The sequence below is a fragment of the Anser anser genome (genome assembly GCF_964211835.1).
Source record: "Anser anser genome assembly, chromosome: 3".
NCBI classification, from domain to species: Eukaryota; Metazoa; Chordata; class Aves; order Anseriformes; family Anatidae; genus Anser; species Anser anser.
Window position 1 is genome coordinate 68,920,596 of NC_139722.1, and position 17,114 is coordinate 68,937,709.

General features: G+C 37.8%; 1 protein-coding gene across 17 annotated transcripts in view; it reads left to right on the forward strand.

Annotated features, from left to right (window-relative positions):
- SYNE1 (spectrin repeat containing nuclear envelope protein 1) overlaps nucleotides 1–17,114 on the forward strand; it is a gene marked incomplete at its 5' end in the record, with an annotated part of 301,642 nt that overhangs the window by 167,537 nt on the left and 116,991 nt on the right. For all 17 annotated transcript variants that reach the window (XM_083830445.1, XM_083830446.1, XM_083830461.1 and 14 more), the window contains 11 exons: nucleotides 277–402; nucleotides 1,883–2,059; nucleotides 3,847–4,112; nucleotides 4,875–7,035; nucleotides 7,412–7,749; nucleotides 8,377–8,521; nucleotides 9,519–9,737; nucleotides 10,636–10,898; nucleotides 12,475–12,640; nucleotides 13,262–13,417; nucleotides 13,939–14,091. In XM_083830445.1, coding sequence (XP_083686571.1) covers nucleotides 277–402; nucleotides 1,883–2,059; nucleotides 3,847–4,112; nucleotides 4,875–7,035; nucleotides 7,412–7,749; nucleotides 8,377–8,521; nucleotides 9,519–9,737; nucleotides 10,636–10,898; nucleotides 12,475–12,640; nucleotides 13,262–13,417; nucleotides 13,939–14,091 — 4,170 coding nt within the window. The remainder of the gene's footprint in view (nucleotides 1–276; nucleotides 403–1,882; nucleotides 2,060–3,846; nucleotides 4,113–4,874; nucleotides 7,036–7,411; nucleotides 7,750–8,376; nucleotides 8,522–9,518; nucleotides 9,738–10,635; nucleotides 10,899–12,474; nucleotides 12,641–13,261; nucleotides 13,418–13,938; nucleotides 14,092–17,114) is intronic.

Here is a 17,114-nt window from a genome sequence, read left to right on the forward strand (position 1 = left end):
TGAAACTCTTGTGTGTGTCTATCCAAACCTCCTAATTTTAAAGAAATAAGCTAGGTAATGCATGTCACTGAGCTCTTTGCTAAATGGACAATGATAATCAAATTTTTAAGCATTACTCTTTTCCATATTTTTTACATTGTTTCTAATAAAATAGCATATGTCTACATTTCTTCTCTTGGAAGTAATGAGCTAAATTTTAAACACTGAAACATGTGATTTTAATAAAATAAGAAATATTCCACAAGCTGAGTTTATCTGAGGATTGTCTTCCCTCAGGTGAAACATTTCCGGGCTCTGCAGGAACAAGCCAATACATATTTGGATCTTTTGTGCTCCATGTGTGATCTGTCCGATGCCACAGTGAAGAGTACAGCAACAGATATTCAACAAACAAAACAAATGGTACAAGATAACCAGCTTTTAATCCTGTTTAGAGCTTTAACTGCTTTCATCTGTCCTCTTTTAAGAAGGTCATCTTGGGTAATGGTTTAAAGAAATGTTATCTTATATGTTACATTCATCTTAAGTATTTAATTCAGAAACATTTTATCTTCTCTTTCTTTTTATACATATATATAGATATATAATATAGATATTATAAAATTGAAAAAATGCTATCCTGGCAGTAATAAAAAGAAAAGGGGCAAAGGATGTGAGAGGTACTGAGGTGCTAAAAGATGTCCTAAAGCCACACATATGACATCATGTTGAAGAAAACCAGTTCCAAATTATTTTTCATAAAATATAATTCAGTTAATTATTATTTTTAATTAAATATTATGCATATTTGTTTATTTATTCAACAGTAGACTGATGTTCTTCTTCTTAAGATATACTAATATATTCTTTATAATCATGATTTTTATAATTCAATTCATAAATCTATGTAATTTATCCAGAGTGCATCAATTTTAGCATATGAATGTATAGAAGTGTACCTCAATTTTAAGTTTCAAATTACCTTAATGATTTGTTTTAAAATAAAATAAACATAGTTTATTAGAAAAAATGTATTATTAGGATTCCTGGGTTTTTAACCATGAAAATTTGTTTCACATGTGCACACACACAGAAAACTCCTGAAACTACTTCTACCAAGATTAAAAGTATAATACATACAGTAACAGTCTTTCATACCAGAGAAGCAAATTGTGCAAATCCAAGTAATCCGTACAAAAAACTGCAGTCCAAATACCGAGTAACTAGAAAGCATCCCAAACACCAAAATGAGATTCTTCTTTTATATATAAAGTAGTGGGGGGGGGGGGGGGGAGGGGTGGAAGAAATCACAGACAAGGCAGTACTCAAATATATAGAACTGATTGAGAGTCTAAACCTTAAAGGCACCCTACTTCTAGTTTGAAGCAAAAGAAGCTCTGTGACTATTGGTGTCAGGTGATTAATGGGCTCAGATCCGCTAAGCATTGTTCTTCTCAGCATTTTACAAAAGACATATAGGCAAAATTACTGGGCTAAGCAAATTAAAATTAAAGTGTTTTGTTTAAGTGTTTTTTTGGTCATTGTGAAGGCGTATAGGGCATAGTCCTCCACGATTCTTGGTATGCAATATGCATTACAAATTACACAGTTAATTTAAGCTTTAACTGAAGACTTAGAACACTTTGAAATACACATAAATATACTTGCTACACTCAAGGGTAAATTTTTTCACAGCTTTCCTTGGATAGGTTTGATTTTTATGACTTTTGAAGGTTAAGTCTCTTTGTGAATAATATTAGCCCTTTCAGAATCTAGTACAGGAATTTGTTGTGAGTACAGTATTGTGCTGGGAGGAAGAAGGTATTCATCCTCCAATCCCCCAAAATAGCTGCATTAAAGCATTCCTACTCCTTTTCTTTTCTTTCCTTCTCTTTTCTGCTAGATTGAGCAACAGATAATGCACTCACAGTATTTGGCTCAAGGTTGGGAAGAGATAAAACAAATGAAGGCTGAGCTCTGGATATATTTCCAGGATGCAGATCAACAACTACAGAATTTGAAAAGGAGACGTGCAGAGTTGGAGCTAAACATTGCCCAGAATATGGTACTCCAGGTTAAGGTAAGGAGACTTTAGGTTAAGAGCAGAAGTTAAAGAAGACGTTTATCCTATGGCTGATTTAATTACAATACTTGCTATATACATGTGTTGCATAGAATTGCTAATATGTTCTAAGCAAGAACAGTGAAGACAGAGGAAAGAAGGTTTCCTTATTGATGCTACAGGGTGACACAGGGAGCAAAACACAGCACAATACTATTTTTCTGTGTTTTTCCTTTTCTGTTTCCTTTTCCTTTTAACAGCAGACAGTTTGCAGCCTATTGTTTGATTTGCCTTTGCTTTTAAAAGGCTAATTTCTGTTTGCAGTGGATTTGAAGATAAGGTCTGCAACTCGTGCTTGCTAAGTTCTTTGATTCCAGTACTTGTAAATTATGCAGTTCTATTTCAAAATCAGTCTAGGAAACTGTTCAATTTTGCTGGACTCTGAAAAGCACAGGAGTGTTGGCATAATGGAAAACCAATTTAATTTACCTTCAGTAGTGAGATAAATGCCTTCAGGTCCTCAGTCATTACAGATATTTTCCATCGTTATTCTGCACACATCTCAAACATCAGTAAAGTAACAAGAAGAAACAGGAAAACAAATTATTTATTTGATAACTGATTAAATGCTTGACTTTTTCATTTTTAGTCTAGACTTCGCGTTTTCTTTTCTGATGTGCCAGGAGTTAGTTGAAAAGTAAACAGCACTTCTTTTCTGTTCTAAAGAAGTGTCAGAACAAAGTTGTAGCTCTTGAATACACCTCAGCACAATGCAGTCTAAGACCTGCTACATTAACTATCATTAAAGGAGTCTGTAAAGAGGCAGGAGTCTGTACTTCTTCACTATTTCAGTCAGGAACTTTCAATTATTACAAATGATAGGCACCAGTTGTACTGTCAGATGTCGTGCAATCTGTATTTTTACCTTGTATTCCCCTGGTGTAGGAAGATGGCTAGCTCCATTTGAGGCAGTAGCAAAGAAGGAAGCAGAGAAGGGCAGTAGCATCTCTTCTCCAGACCTCCAAAAGTCCTCAGTGAAAATGAATCACCCCAGCAAAGTGCTGGAGCTGGGCATAGTTGCTTAGTTATTGGAACAAGAATTTGGAAAAGATTATATTTACCCTAGACAGTGTGTAAGTGCCAAAGAATATTTGATTATTTTAACTGTCAGTATAATGTATATTCTTCTCTTGGGTTCTCTGTGACTTCTTATTCAGTACATGTGTGTACAGATGAGCTCATTTGTCTACTGGAGTCTATTAACTTAAATAGTAATCATACCTGAATAATTGTTGGCTTTGTTTCATTAATGACAAGAATAATGGTCACTATTGGAGAAATAGATACAATGCAAAATATGGATGTGGGGTTCACAGACTCACTGGCATTGCTTCCTTTTTTCAGTATCTGATGAAAAAAGGAAAAAAAGAAAAAGAAAAAAAAAAGAGCTAGAAACAGTATTTGCAGAATGAATTCTCATGAGACCCTGATTATCTTGCTTGTAATAATGTAGGTAGAAGAGGCGTTAGTCCAGGCATCTGGACAACAAGATGTCACTTGCTTCTGAATTCTTTCTATCACTGGCACTGGGAATCTGCTCTGGTTTGCCATCCTCATCTGATAAGATGGGGAAAAAGTGCTTTATCCCTTCCCCTAACCTTTTTCTAATTAACATTTACACAACATTTGCCTGGACAGATAAGTAGTACTAACACAATATATTAATTTCAGAGTTTGTATTTAAATTTCATCATATAATTTAAAGTAGGTGACACTGTATTGGTTTTGGTTTGTATCTTTTTCAGGAATTCAATCAGAAGTTACAGTCTAAGCAGTCAGCTCTTACCTCTGTGACTGAGAAGATAAACAAACTAACCCAAGGACAGGAATCACCTGAACACAAGGAAATTGGACAGTTGAGCAACCAGTGGCTGGACCTCTGCCTTCAGGCACACAGTTTGCTCATACAGAGGGAGGAGGATCTGCAGAGGACAGGAAATTACCATGATCGCATGAATGTAGTTGAAGTTTTCTTGGAAAAACTCACAAAAGAGTGGGACAACCTGGCTAGGTAAAAAAGAAGAGCACACACAAGGCTTATTACATATACACTGAAAGAGCTGTTTACAGAGTGTCTCTAAGTGGATCTGCTAAAAATACATTTTTTCCATGCCTAAATTAAATCAGGCTTCCCTTATTAATTATAACATAATTACTTATATTACTTGTATTGAAATAAAGAGAGTTTGTGGAGCTGTATCTTCAGTCTTTGTCTTTAAGGCAAGTACTGACTCATCCCATCTTGGGGTGTAGCATTTTCTGATATTTCAAACATCTTGACTGTTTTGTTTGAACTTTTCATTTGTGTTTGTTGTCTTTTTATTATCTATTAGACTATTATATTTAAGCCTAGTTGCTGCTGCTAAATTGTTGCAGCTGCTTTTCACTCATGTATAGCATAAACACACAGGCTGTGTGTAATATTGCAGGAGTCTACTACTGCTGCTATTACTGCCATGAAACAAGATTCAACTTTATTACTTCTTGTTACTGTATTCTGGTTGTTTGAATGTGCAATATAACTTGTATGCTGTGTATTACTGATATTAATTTGTTTGGTCAACCCGATGACCATATTGCAAGTGAAAGAGAGAGGAATAAAAGTGTTAAACTTGGTAATTGATATTCAAGACTGGTACCTTCAAAAGAATCTGATAGCTGTAGGTATTTATATGATGTTGCTTTCAACATATAGTGGGCTCATAATTTATCCTAACCTCTTTTAAAACTCTGTCCTAATCGTTCATTTCTGTCCTATCCATTTTGATAACAGATCTGATGCTGAAAGTACAAATGTGCACCTTGAAGCTTTGCAAAAATTGGCACTGGCACTACAGGAGAGGAGATTTGCTCTGGAAGATTTGAAAGATCAGAAACAAAAGATGGTGGAACATCTAAATCTTGATGACAAAGAATTAGTAAAGGAGCAATTTGGTCATTTTGAGCATCGCTGGACTCAGCTGGAGGACCTTGTCAAAAGAAAAATTCAAGTTTCTGTTTCAACCTTGGAAGAGTTCAGTTTGGTGCATTCGAGATTTCAAGAACTAATGGAATGGGCAGAGGAGCAGCAACCTAGTATCTCAGAGGCTCTTAAACATAGCCCTCCTCCAGATTTGGCTCAGAGTCTTCTCATGGATCATCTTACCATTTGTAGTGAGCTTGAAGCCAAACAGCTTGTTCTGAAGACACTGGTGAAAGATGCTGACAGGGTGATGACCAACCTAGGACTCAATGAAAGGCAGGAGCTGCAGAAAGCACTTTCTGATGCACAGCATCATGTAGATTGTCTCAGCAATCTGGTTGGCCAGAGGAGAAAGCACCTGAATAAAGCACTATCTGAAAAGACACAGTTTCTCATGGCAGTCTTTCAGGCTACCAACCAAATTCACCAACATGAGAAGAAGGTAACGTTTCCAGAACATATCTGTCTGTTTCCAGAAGATGTGAACAAACAGATTAGGGCTTGTAAGAATGCCCAGGCTAACCTGAAGACCTATCAAAATGAAGTCACTGGGCTGTGGGCCCAAGGAAGGGATTTAATGAAAGAAGCAACAGAACAAGAAAAGAGTGAGGTGTTAGGTAAACTGCAAGAACTACAGAATGTATATGACACTGTTTTACAAAAGTGTAATCAGAGATTGTTAGAACTGGAGAAAAATATAGTTTCCAGGAAATATTTCAAAGAAGATTTGGATAAAGTTTGCCATTGGCTAAAACAAGCTGATATTGTCACATTCCCAGAAGTTAATGTAATGAATAGTAACTCTGAACTGTACACCCAGTTGTCCAAATATCAACAGATTCTTGAGCAATCTCCAGAATATGAAAATCTATTACTTGCTCTGCAAAGAGATGGCCAAGAAATCCTACCATCACTTAATGAAGTGGATCATTTCTATCTGGATGAAAAGCTTAACATTCTCCCTCAGCAATTCAATACTGTCACTGCTCTGGCAAAAGATAAATTCCATAGGGTTCGGGAAACAATTTATGCTCGAAAAGAATATGCCTCTTTGATTGAGTTAACAACTAAAGCCTTGACTGAGCTAGAAGATCAATTTATTAACATGGACAAAGCGCCAGCTGCTGTTTTAGCCAAAGAAGCTGTGTCACTTCAGCAGGCCTACAGAGATCTCTTAGGTGAAGTGGTGAGCCTCGGTGCAGCAGTGGATGAACTAAACCAGAAGAAGGAGGCCTTTAGAAGCACTGGCCAGCCATGGCAACCAGATGAAATGTTAAAACTTGTCACTTTATATCACAAGCTGAAGAGGCAAATAGAACAGAAAATCAACCTGTTGGAAGACACAATAGAAGCATGTCAAGAACATGAGAAAATGTGTACACAACTCGAAGCACAGCTAGAAGCAGTGAAGAAGGAACAGATTAAGGTAAATGAAGAAATGCTCCCAATAGAGGAAAAGTTGAAAATATACCATTCTCTAGTGGGCAGCTTGCAAGACTCAGGGAGTCTTCTGAAGCGAATAACTGAACATATAGAAGCCCTTTCTCCTCAGCTTGACCCATCTGCATGTGAGACAACAAATCACCAACTGCAGTCTTGGCAAGACAAACTAAAGTCTTTGCATGCTGCCATTGGAGACACAGTGATGGACTGCGAGAACAGACTTGTGCAAAGCATAGACTTCCAAACAGAAATCTGCCGCTCACTTGACTGGCTGAGATGGATCAAAACAGAACTCAATGAAACACTGATTTTGGACCTCAAACTGCAAAGCATCCAAGAAGAAATCCGAAAAGTTCAGATACATCAGGAAGAAGTGCAGTCAAGCCTGAGAGTGATGAATGCACTGAGCAATAAAGAGAAAGAGAAATATATGAAAGCAAAGGAGCTGATACCTGCTGACCTGGAAAACACTCTTGCTGAACTAACAGAACTAGATGGTGAAGTTCAAGAAGCTATACACATGAGACAGGTTAGTGCATCCTCAGTGTCATTAGCTTCTCATTTGTTAAGCTGGAAAATATGACTCTATGGCTTGATGTTTGTAATCATCATGAAAGGATTCATTTTAATAATCCTGTTGTCTTTTTTTTGACACCTTAGATCATGGCCTGTTGCATTGGTGAACATAGGGGGAATAAGATTTCCTCAATATGCCCATATCCATGCGCATAGAAATGCTGGCTGACTCAAAACCTACTTCCATCTGGTCTCTCCAGACCTACGTTTTAGATATACTACAGGGAAAAGAAAGCAAGCATGGGCAAAATCCAGACTCTGATGAGGATATATTTGTTGCTAGTGTGAATTTTTTGTCTGTGTCTATATAACGTTCACTTCCATTTCAGGCTACCTTGGATAAACTATATAGCCGTTGCCAAAGATACTACCAAGTGATGCAGATAGCGAGTGACTGGCTTGAGGATGCTCAGGAATTTCTGCATTTAGCAGGAAATGGTCTTGATGTTGAGAACTCAGAGGGGAACCTAAGGAACCACATTGAATTTTTCAGCACAGAAAGTCAGTTCAGTAATCATTTGAAGGAGTTACAGGGTCTGGTGTCTGAGATGGAGCCCTTTATCCAAGCCACTGTAAGAGAGCAGCTTGTGCAGAATCTAGGTGCATTGGAAGAAAAAGGCAAAAGGACAAAGCAAGACTCTAAAACCCAGCAAGAACTGTTGCAAAGGTATGATTTTCTCTCTCTCTTTTTTTTTTTTCTTTCATTTTAAGATCGCTTTGTTAGTGATGAAAGAAAGAGATCACAACACTTGATTTGTCACCTAACTGGAGTACTGTAAGCTGTGCTACTGGTAACAGAAGCAGATATTGGGATTCAGAACTCTTAGATTCTGTTCTTCACTTCTGCCACTGACTAGAAGTGTGATCCTGAGGAAGATATGATAAAGTTATATAAACCTTGGAAAAGCGCCGAGAGGATGTATAGGGAGTGGCTATTTTACATAGTACAAGAACCATGGAGTAACAAATAAAATTGAAGCAGATATTTTAAACTACAAGGAAATACCATTTTAACAAACATTACTGTGTTACTCATTATTCCAGAATGTTCTGGATGCCAAAAGTTTGGATGGGTTTGAAACACAACCTAGACAAAGTCACTGAGGAAAAGTCTATCAAAGGCTATTAAATGCTGAGCTGTGAATACAGTTTCTAGTAGTCTCTAAGGCACAGCTGAAAATCAGCAACATACATTTCTGTATGTGTGCTCTTTACCAATAGTCTATCTCTTTCTTGGAAAATAATGGTTTTATATTGCATTAAATTGTTTTTTCTGGCACTTTATTCATTTAAGGTGTGCTTCTGAGTGGCAGGAGTATCAGACAGCAAGGCAGAAGGTTATTGAAGTGATGAATGAGGCTGAGAAAAAATTATCTGAATTTTCTCTAGCTAAAGCTGCTTCTTCTCATGAAGCAGAAGAGAAATTGCTAACACATAAGGTAAGGTGCTGAAAATGATATGGAATCCTTTTCCTTCAAGTTAAAAATGAAAATATTTTATGGAGGTCTTTACCTGTGAAAACCTGAAGTTGAGTTTTTAGATCTTTTCCTGTAGCTCATAAATGTTATAGCACATTAAGAGCTGTTTTGTGTTGTGCAGAACACACATTATACTTGTGGGATGAATGGGACAGATATTTTGTAATCTTTTTCCAGTCTGCGCATCTGTGACTGTAGGGGACTGGAAGAAGCCAGGAGATTCCTAATAGTCCCCGAATTGTGTACCCTATGCAAAATTCAGAACAGAAATTTCCATCTCTTTCTGCATCATATGGAATAGTTTTACTAGGACAATAAAACAGGATTTAATATTAACTCATTTACTCTGAAAGAAATAAATGTTACAAGAATTACTTTCTCCCCCAGCATTTAGGGTGCTGCCCTCACTGCTGCCATTCAGCTACCTTAATATACTTAGGTATAGCCAGTTAAAGGGACTTCAGACATCCCATCTGGTCTCGAGCTGTCTCTTCATAAAGGCAGGAAACTCCCATAAGAACACTGTCCTGTCTTCCAACTTCATGAGAATATCCTGATACAACTGAATATCTAAAATGACATTAGATTTTAAAATGACATGGATGAGTTTAAGCACTTGAATTGCTTTTTTTTGTTTTTAGGCTCTAATAACAGAGGTTAAAATCTTTGCTATGAAAAAGTTCCTGAACACTCATTTCCATCCCTTTTGAGGGGTTAGCATTAAAGAGAAAATCTGATTACACTAGATTTCGCTGCTTCCAGAGAATTGCAATTTGGACCAGGTCCTTCCAGTCACTGTAGCTAACGTATTGCAGTGGAATAAGTGGAACCTAACCAACTCAGTCAATGTAGGGTACCTCCTTTTAACCTGCAGTGGCTGGAAGTGGCTCGTCTGCTTGCAAGTGTATTGCATTGTAAAAAAAAAAGAAAAACTTAATGCTCTTTTTTGCTTTTGCAGACTCTTGTGTCCATAGTGAATTGTTTCCATGAGAAGATCACAGCTCTAGAAGAAAAGGCTTCACAGCTGGAAAAAGTTAGCAATGATGCCAGCAAGGCAACTATAAGTAGATCAATGACAACAGTTTGGCAGCGCTGGACACGGCTCAAGAATGTAGCCCAAGAACAAGAGAAAATTTTGGAAGATGCAGTACAGGAATGGAAGGGGTTTAATGATAAGGTAACTTCTGGTCTTGGTAACTCCTTCTTTTCTAACTGTACATGGGTTTTCACTCCTTATACTGCCCTTCACAAACATTGAGTACAGATCACAATGAAGTCTTGTGAAACAAACAAGTCAATTTTGTTAGTAATAATTGCATGGTAGAGAAAACTGATATTGGGAAATACAGTGATTCTTAGGTCACAAAAGAAAAATAACAGCAACAAAACAACTATGGAAGACCTAGGTTTAGAACCACTGCCTCTAAGGCTTGCACTGTTCTTCTATATGTATACACATAAAGTAAAAACAGAGTTATTTTGATTTCTAGTGGTTCTTCAGAATCTTCTCCTCTGTTTCCCTTTCCCAAATAGTACATTCTAGATTAAGTCATTCTCTTTTTTTTTTTCAGAAGAGAATGAAGTTGCTAATTCTAAGTTTGCACACTGATATCTTTGCCTGTTACTGATCTCTGATCATGCCTCTCTTTTTTTTTCGTAAATCCTACCTGACTCTCATTATTTGTCATTGTCCATTATTTTATGCTCAGATTGCAGTCTCTCTGAGAATGGGGATAATCTTTCTGTTATTTGTATGGCTTATGCCAAATAGGGGCATAAGGGGTTAAAGGTCTAAGTCGTATAGCAGTAAAGATAATAAATGATCAAAAAAAAAATTATAAGGAGACACTCATCACAAAAAAAAACAGACCGTTAGCAAGCTCTAGTCTGGTGTGAAGAGCTACGGCTACCCAGCTACAACTAGCAGCATTAGGTCACAGATTTAGATCTATATTGTTGCACCAGCCCTTTACCACAACTGTTCTACAGCATGCAGCACAGGGCTTAGCACATTTTTATACCAGTTATACTAAATTGTTTTAAATTTCATTAAAAGACTGCATCTCTTTACATAGATTGAGAAAGCCACTGCAGTAATAGATCAACTACAAGATCGTTTACCAGAAAGCTCAATAGAAAAGGCTTCTAAAACAGAGCTCCTGGAACTCCTGGATTACCACGGCAGCTTCCTTCTGGAAGTGGATCACCAGCTATCATCTTTGGGTCTGCTCAAACAGCATGCTCTTAGTATGCTTCAGGATGTGGAAATAATGCCTCCTTCTCAGGAAGAACTACCAGTCATGCAAGAAATCAAAGCAATGCAAGATCGATGCCACAAGTAAGGAATTTTAAAAGATTCACTAGAAAAAAAATGGTAACCTAAAATTAATTCAGTAATAACAGTTCAAATATTATTTTTCTTATCATTAACAATTGTAATACTTAAATAATGTATTTATATTTAAAATAAACATTAGGTAAAATTTAAATGATGCTTAATTTTGAAATCTGTTTTTACCATTATTTTTTCACCACCATATGTATTGTAGAATATGTACTTCCTGCCTTGCATTAATAATAGTAACCTATGTAAGACTTGTATAAACTACGTTAAAGTTATAACTGACTTTAAACACTTCCATTTCATCTTATCATCTTTTTGTATCCTGATTTTCGATTAGTCTATCACTTTGATTCTCCTCTTTGAAGTACTTCGGTATCAAAAGTAGGCATCTTGTGAATTTTATAAGGGAATTCAGTGCACAGGCAAACAGAAGACATCTTAAAATGTTACCTTATACCTTACACAAGTATTTATCTAAATCTAAAGTATTTCTCTGTCATATAAAGCAGGAAAATTTATGGTTAAGGTTCAGGGTTCACATCCATTTCATAACTGCACCAAGATGCCATTAACTGGATCTCCACAGTGGGGAGAGAAAGGGAATAAAAAGTTTAAACCTTGCATCTAGCCTGTTCAAAGTTAGTTGTGTTTATGCATAACTGATTACAGTAGAATAGCAATCACTGTAGAAATTGTGTAGAGATTAGCACTTCTGTAATTCCATTCTTCACCTAGAATTGTTTTCTAAGAAATAGCATCTGAGATGATTTCATGCTTGTATAAGTAAGGCATGATTCAGCTGTGAAAGATTATATGTGTGTAAATCAAACATCAGAATATCAAAATTAGATCCATGTCACATGCATAAGAGCTGCAAACTTCAGTCCTGTAGATCTTTCACTAATCTGACATCTGAAAAAGTATTCTGCTTTTTTACAGGACATCCAAGTTCTTGAGGAAATTATGTCTTAGTGTGGAGATAGGTCCCAGGATCAAAAATGGTGTTCAGATGTTTGAGCCGTGTCTTATCCTAGGTATTCTGCCACCGAAAATCCCAATAGTGGTGGGATTCGTCTCATGTTATATTAGGTTATAGATATCCACATCTGAACCAGTTAATTCTTGCTGCCTAATTAGTGGAGAGAAATAGACAGGTTTAAGGTATAGTTTTTCTGACCTGTTTCAGAAGTTTCTTTTAGAATGATGATGAATCATCATAAATCATACTCTAGAGTTGCTTGTTTCCTCCACTGATAATAAGGACAGCCTGTGATGGTGAGCACATATGTAGGTGTCTGGTACTATAAACATTTGCATTTGCTCAGAAGAGTTGTGCATGAATGGCAAAATACATAAAACCACTCATTAAAAGGTGTGAACTGTAGAATGAATGTGAGAAATTTAAAAGTGTCTGCTGCTTTAGTAAACTGTTGCTACAATGCTCTGATTTTTATTAATCTGGATATGGGGTTATTCATTTTTTTCCTTATTATTCACTGTTTTTTTGACAAAGCAATATGTTTAGACATTCTTAATTCTTCACAAATAATCATTGTTTCTGTTTCTGAAGTATGCAACAGAAAGTGAAAAAAGGTGTGAAGCTGGTGAAACAAGAGCTGAAAGAGCGTGAGGAAGTCGAAACACAGATTAATATTGTGAAGACTTGGATCCAGGAAACAAAGGAATATTTATTAAACCCTGATGTGGAAGTGGATACTCAACTTCAGGAGTTGCAAGTATATCAAATTTCTCAGTTTCTAAATTGTGATGTTTCTAACGTGTCTTCATCATAATTTCATAGTGAGTGTTAATCCCTTCCAAACCACCATCAATTCAAATTACAAAGTATTAATTGGATTTTGAGTAAGCCACCAGAAAATAAAATAAAATAAAATAAAATGAAGTAGCAGATGGGCTACAATATCTTATTTTAAAGATATTTAAGATGTATTTAAGTATTTGCATTTATGCAACCTTACATGCCTAGTATATTGTTTAGGAAATTTTCCCCCTGCATTTAAAATATGGAAGAAATATAGAATATGAATGTACAGAATGTGGCATTTCTTTTCTGTCTCATAAGTCTTGGGAGAAACAAAAGCAACAAAATAAACTCAAATTACTGAAGTTGCTGAAAACTTAGTATTTTCCATATCAAGGTGGTTGGACTGGAACAGAGGACTGGACAGACCATCATAAATTAGAATCCAGGGAATTTCAAGATACAATTCTTTTTAGTGAAATAATTAAACAAAAAATTGAAATGTTTGTCGTAAGATGCAAGTAATGTCTATGTTTGCTAAATTTGTACAGATGTTTTCCTATTGTTCCTAACAGTGTTATTTCTCTGTAATTAGTCTCTCCTTGGTGAAGTAACTACACATCGCCAGGCTGTTGAAAAAATGGCTGAACAACAACAGAATAAGTACTTGGGGCTTTATACCATTTTGCCTTCTGAACTCTCTCTTCATTTAGCAGAAGTTGGACTGGCCCTTGTAACTGTACAAGATCAGGTAAAACATAGCACATGAAACTTTTACGGAATTGCACAGATTCACAAAATTGCTGTGGTTGGAAGAGACTTCTGGAAGTCACCTGGTCCAACCCCTTGGTCAAGCACCTAGAGCTGCTTACCCAGGACCATGTCCAGGCAGCTTTTGAAGATCTCCAAGGAGGGATACCCAACAACCTCTCTGGGCAACCTGTGCCACTGCTCCACCACCCACACAGCACAGAAGTGATTCCTGATGTTCAGAGGGAATCTCTTGTGTTCCAGTCTGTGACTATTGCCTCTTGTCCTGGCAATGGGCACCACTGAAAGATCATGGATTCATTTACGGATCTAAAGCCCTTCTTTAGACTTCATAACTTATTGACGTACAGTATCCAAGTGTAGTCAAACCATGGTAATGCAGAGTAGTTTTATTATCTTCTTAGTTTAACAAAATAAAATTAAAAGTAAATTAAGTGAAAGTTAATTTCTTTTCTGGAGGACTGATTTCTGGTTACTGAATTTAATTCTTGTTGTTGACAGATTCAAACCAAAGAAAAAGAAACTCAGCATATCAAAACATTGAATCAAGAGTTTGGACAGAAAATCCAGGGGATAGCAAATGAACTAAATGCAATTCTTTCCAAACTGAAAAAGAAAACAAATGATATAGCACAAGCTAAACTTGAACAGAAGGTAAGACTAAGGTTTCTTTAATTGGTTACACCACAGCACCACAGACTCTTCAGAACTGGGACTTGGTACCAAAATTATATTTTTAAAGAGCTCAATCAAACCTTTTTTTTTTTTTTTTTCCAAAAGAGCCCATACAGGCAGATGAGGGCTTAACAAAAAAGTGGAGGGAGTATCTGAGAGTAAAAACAAGTCAGTTGGACAGAATTATGCTTTTTTTAAATAATGAGTATGATTGCAACCTGAGGAAGCCTAAGAGGCTTCCAAACTGCTCCTGTTTTAACTCTGTATTGAAAAGACCATTCTTTACAATCTTATCTTTACTTGTAATAAATAGAATCTAACTTAGTACTCCATCTCATATCATTTTGTACAGTGATGAATTTAAAAACTACTGGTGCTGTTACAGAAAATGAAAAAGACTCCTGGTTACTTTTCTGATTTTTCAATTATATACCAGAAAATTTCATCTCCACTCAGGCATAATGGCCAAGTTAGGATTGTCGTCTGAGAGTAGGAGGTTTTTTTGCTTACTTTTCTGGCTTTTGTTGTTGTGGTGTTTCGTTTTGATGGAGAACTTCCCCATCGCTACTTGATGGGGAGGGTCTCCTCACAGACAATGACATAGGCAAAGCAGAGACGTTTAATGCCTTCTTCACCTCTGTCTTCAACACTGATGATGGGCTTCGGGACCCAGGGTGCCCTGAGCTGGAGGACCATGACAGTGGGAATGACAAACTCCCAACCGACCCTGAACGTGTGCGGGATTTGCTGCTCCACCTGGATCCATACAAGTCCATGGGTCCGGGTGGGATTCATCCCAGGGTGCTTAAAGAGCTGGCTGATGTCATCGCGTGACCTCTCTCAATTATTTTTCAATGATCTTGGGAATCTGGAGAGGTCCCAGTAGACTGGAAGCTGGCAAATGTTGTCCCAATTTTCAAGAAGGGTCAGAAAGAAGACCCTAGCAATTACAGGCCTGTCAGTCTCATGTCAGTGCCTGGTAAAATTATGGAGAAGATGATCCTTGAAGTTATTGAGGTGCACCTGGGGGCAATGCAGTCATTGGTCCCAGCCAACATGGGTTCATGAGGGGTAGGTCCTGCCTAACAAATTTGATTTCCTTTAATGATAAGATCACCCATCTAGTTGACCAAGGGAAACCAGCTGATGTGATCTTTTTGGACTTCAGCAAAGTTTTTGACACGGTTTCCCATAGGATCCTACTGGACAAAATGTCCAGCGTACAACTTAACAAAAACATCAGACAATGGGTGAGCAATTGGCTGACGGGCAGAGCTCAAAGGGTTGTGGTAAATGGGGCCACATCAGGCTGGCAAATGGTCACTAGTGGGGTCCCTCAAGGCTCCATTTTAGGGACAGTCCTCTTCAATGTTTTTATAAATGATTTGGGTGTAGAACTAGGTGTTTTGAGTAAATTTGCCAATGACACCAAACTTGGAGGAGTTGTGGACTCGGATGAGGGTGGAAAGGCCTTGCAGAGAGATCTGGACAGATTGGAGAGCTGCGCGATCACCAACCACATGAAGTTTAACAAAAGCAAGTGCCAGGTCCTGCACCTGGGATGGGGCAACCCTGGCTATACATACAGACTGGGTGACCAGACGCTGGAGAGCAGCCCTGCAGAGAGGGATCTGGGGGTTGTGGTTGACATCAAGTTGAATATGAGCCAGCAGTGTGCCCTGGCAGCCAGGAAGGCCAACTGTATTCTGGGGTGCATCAAGCACGGCATCGCTAGTAGGTCAAGGGAGGTGATTGTCCCGCTCTACTCTGCGCTGGTGCGGCCTCACCTCGAGTACTGTGTGCAGTTCTGGGCACCACAGTACAAAAATGACATTAAACTGTTGGAGAGTGTCCAGAGGAGGGCGACGAAGACGGTGAAGGTCCTAGAGGGGAAGACATATGAGGAGCGGCTGAGGTCACTGGGCCTGTTCAGCCTGGAAAAGAGGAGGCTGAGGGGGGACCTCATCGCAGTCTACAACTTCCTTGTGAGGGGGAGTGGAGAGGCAGGTGACCTATTCCCTATAATCACCAGTGATAGGACCCGCGGGAACGGTGTTAAGCTGAGGCAGGGGAAGTTTAGGCTGGACATCAGGAAGAGGTTCTTCACCGAGAGGGTGGTTGTACACTGGAACAGGCTCCCTAGTGAAGTAGTCACTGCAGCAAGCCTGTCTGAATTTAAGAAGCGACTGGACTGTGCGCTTAGTCACATGGTCTAAACTTTTGGGCAGACCTATGCGGTGCCAGGAGTTGGACTTGATGATCCTTATGGGTCCCTTCCAACTCAGGATATTCTGATTCTATGATTTTGTTTTGTTGATGAGGAAGGAGAAGCAGGACATGGAGGGCTCATTATGTGGTTTTTGTTTTTATTGTTTTGTGTTTTTTTTTAACTAGTCAAATATGATCTTGACCAAGTTAGTGCTTGAAAGCATATGAAACAGAAAACTGGGTATATCTGATATGTCAAAAATCACCTGTTTGTTTTCATGAGTTACAAGCGATATGCTCCAAAGTACCATTTGCTTTCCAGAAGGTGTGACTAAAATACATCCCTTTAAAATTGGTAAATTTTTGACCCCAGTAATTGAGCAGAAAGTCAGTGGTATGTACTTTCCCATGTAGTACAGACAAAACTTCTATGTCACTGACATAGTTCCCTCAACTGCATTTATGTCAGCTCTCAGGTGATACTGCTGAGATCGAGTTGGCTTTGATCACAGTAGTAAATATTTTTGATGTTAAAATTAAAACTGATTGTGAAAAAGTAAAATAAGAGTCTGTTTTAAACACATGACCAAAGTCAAATGGATCCATCCCTCACTTTTAAGCAACCTATAAATTCTTTATCATTTGTTTCTATAGCACTGACATTTAGTTATGCTTGTCTGAAATATGTATGTCTGTATTTAGATGCATAGATCACCATCTATCTTTATGTCTACATACAGGCGTTAATATCATTAAAGCATGTTACTATTCGTGGAACAATAGTCATTTATCAT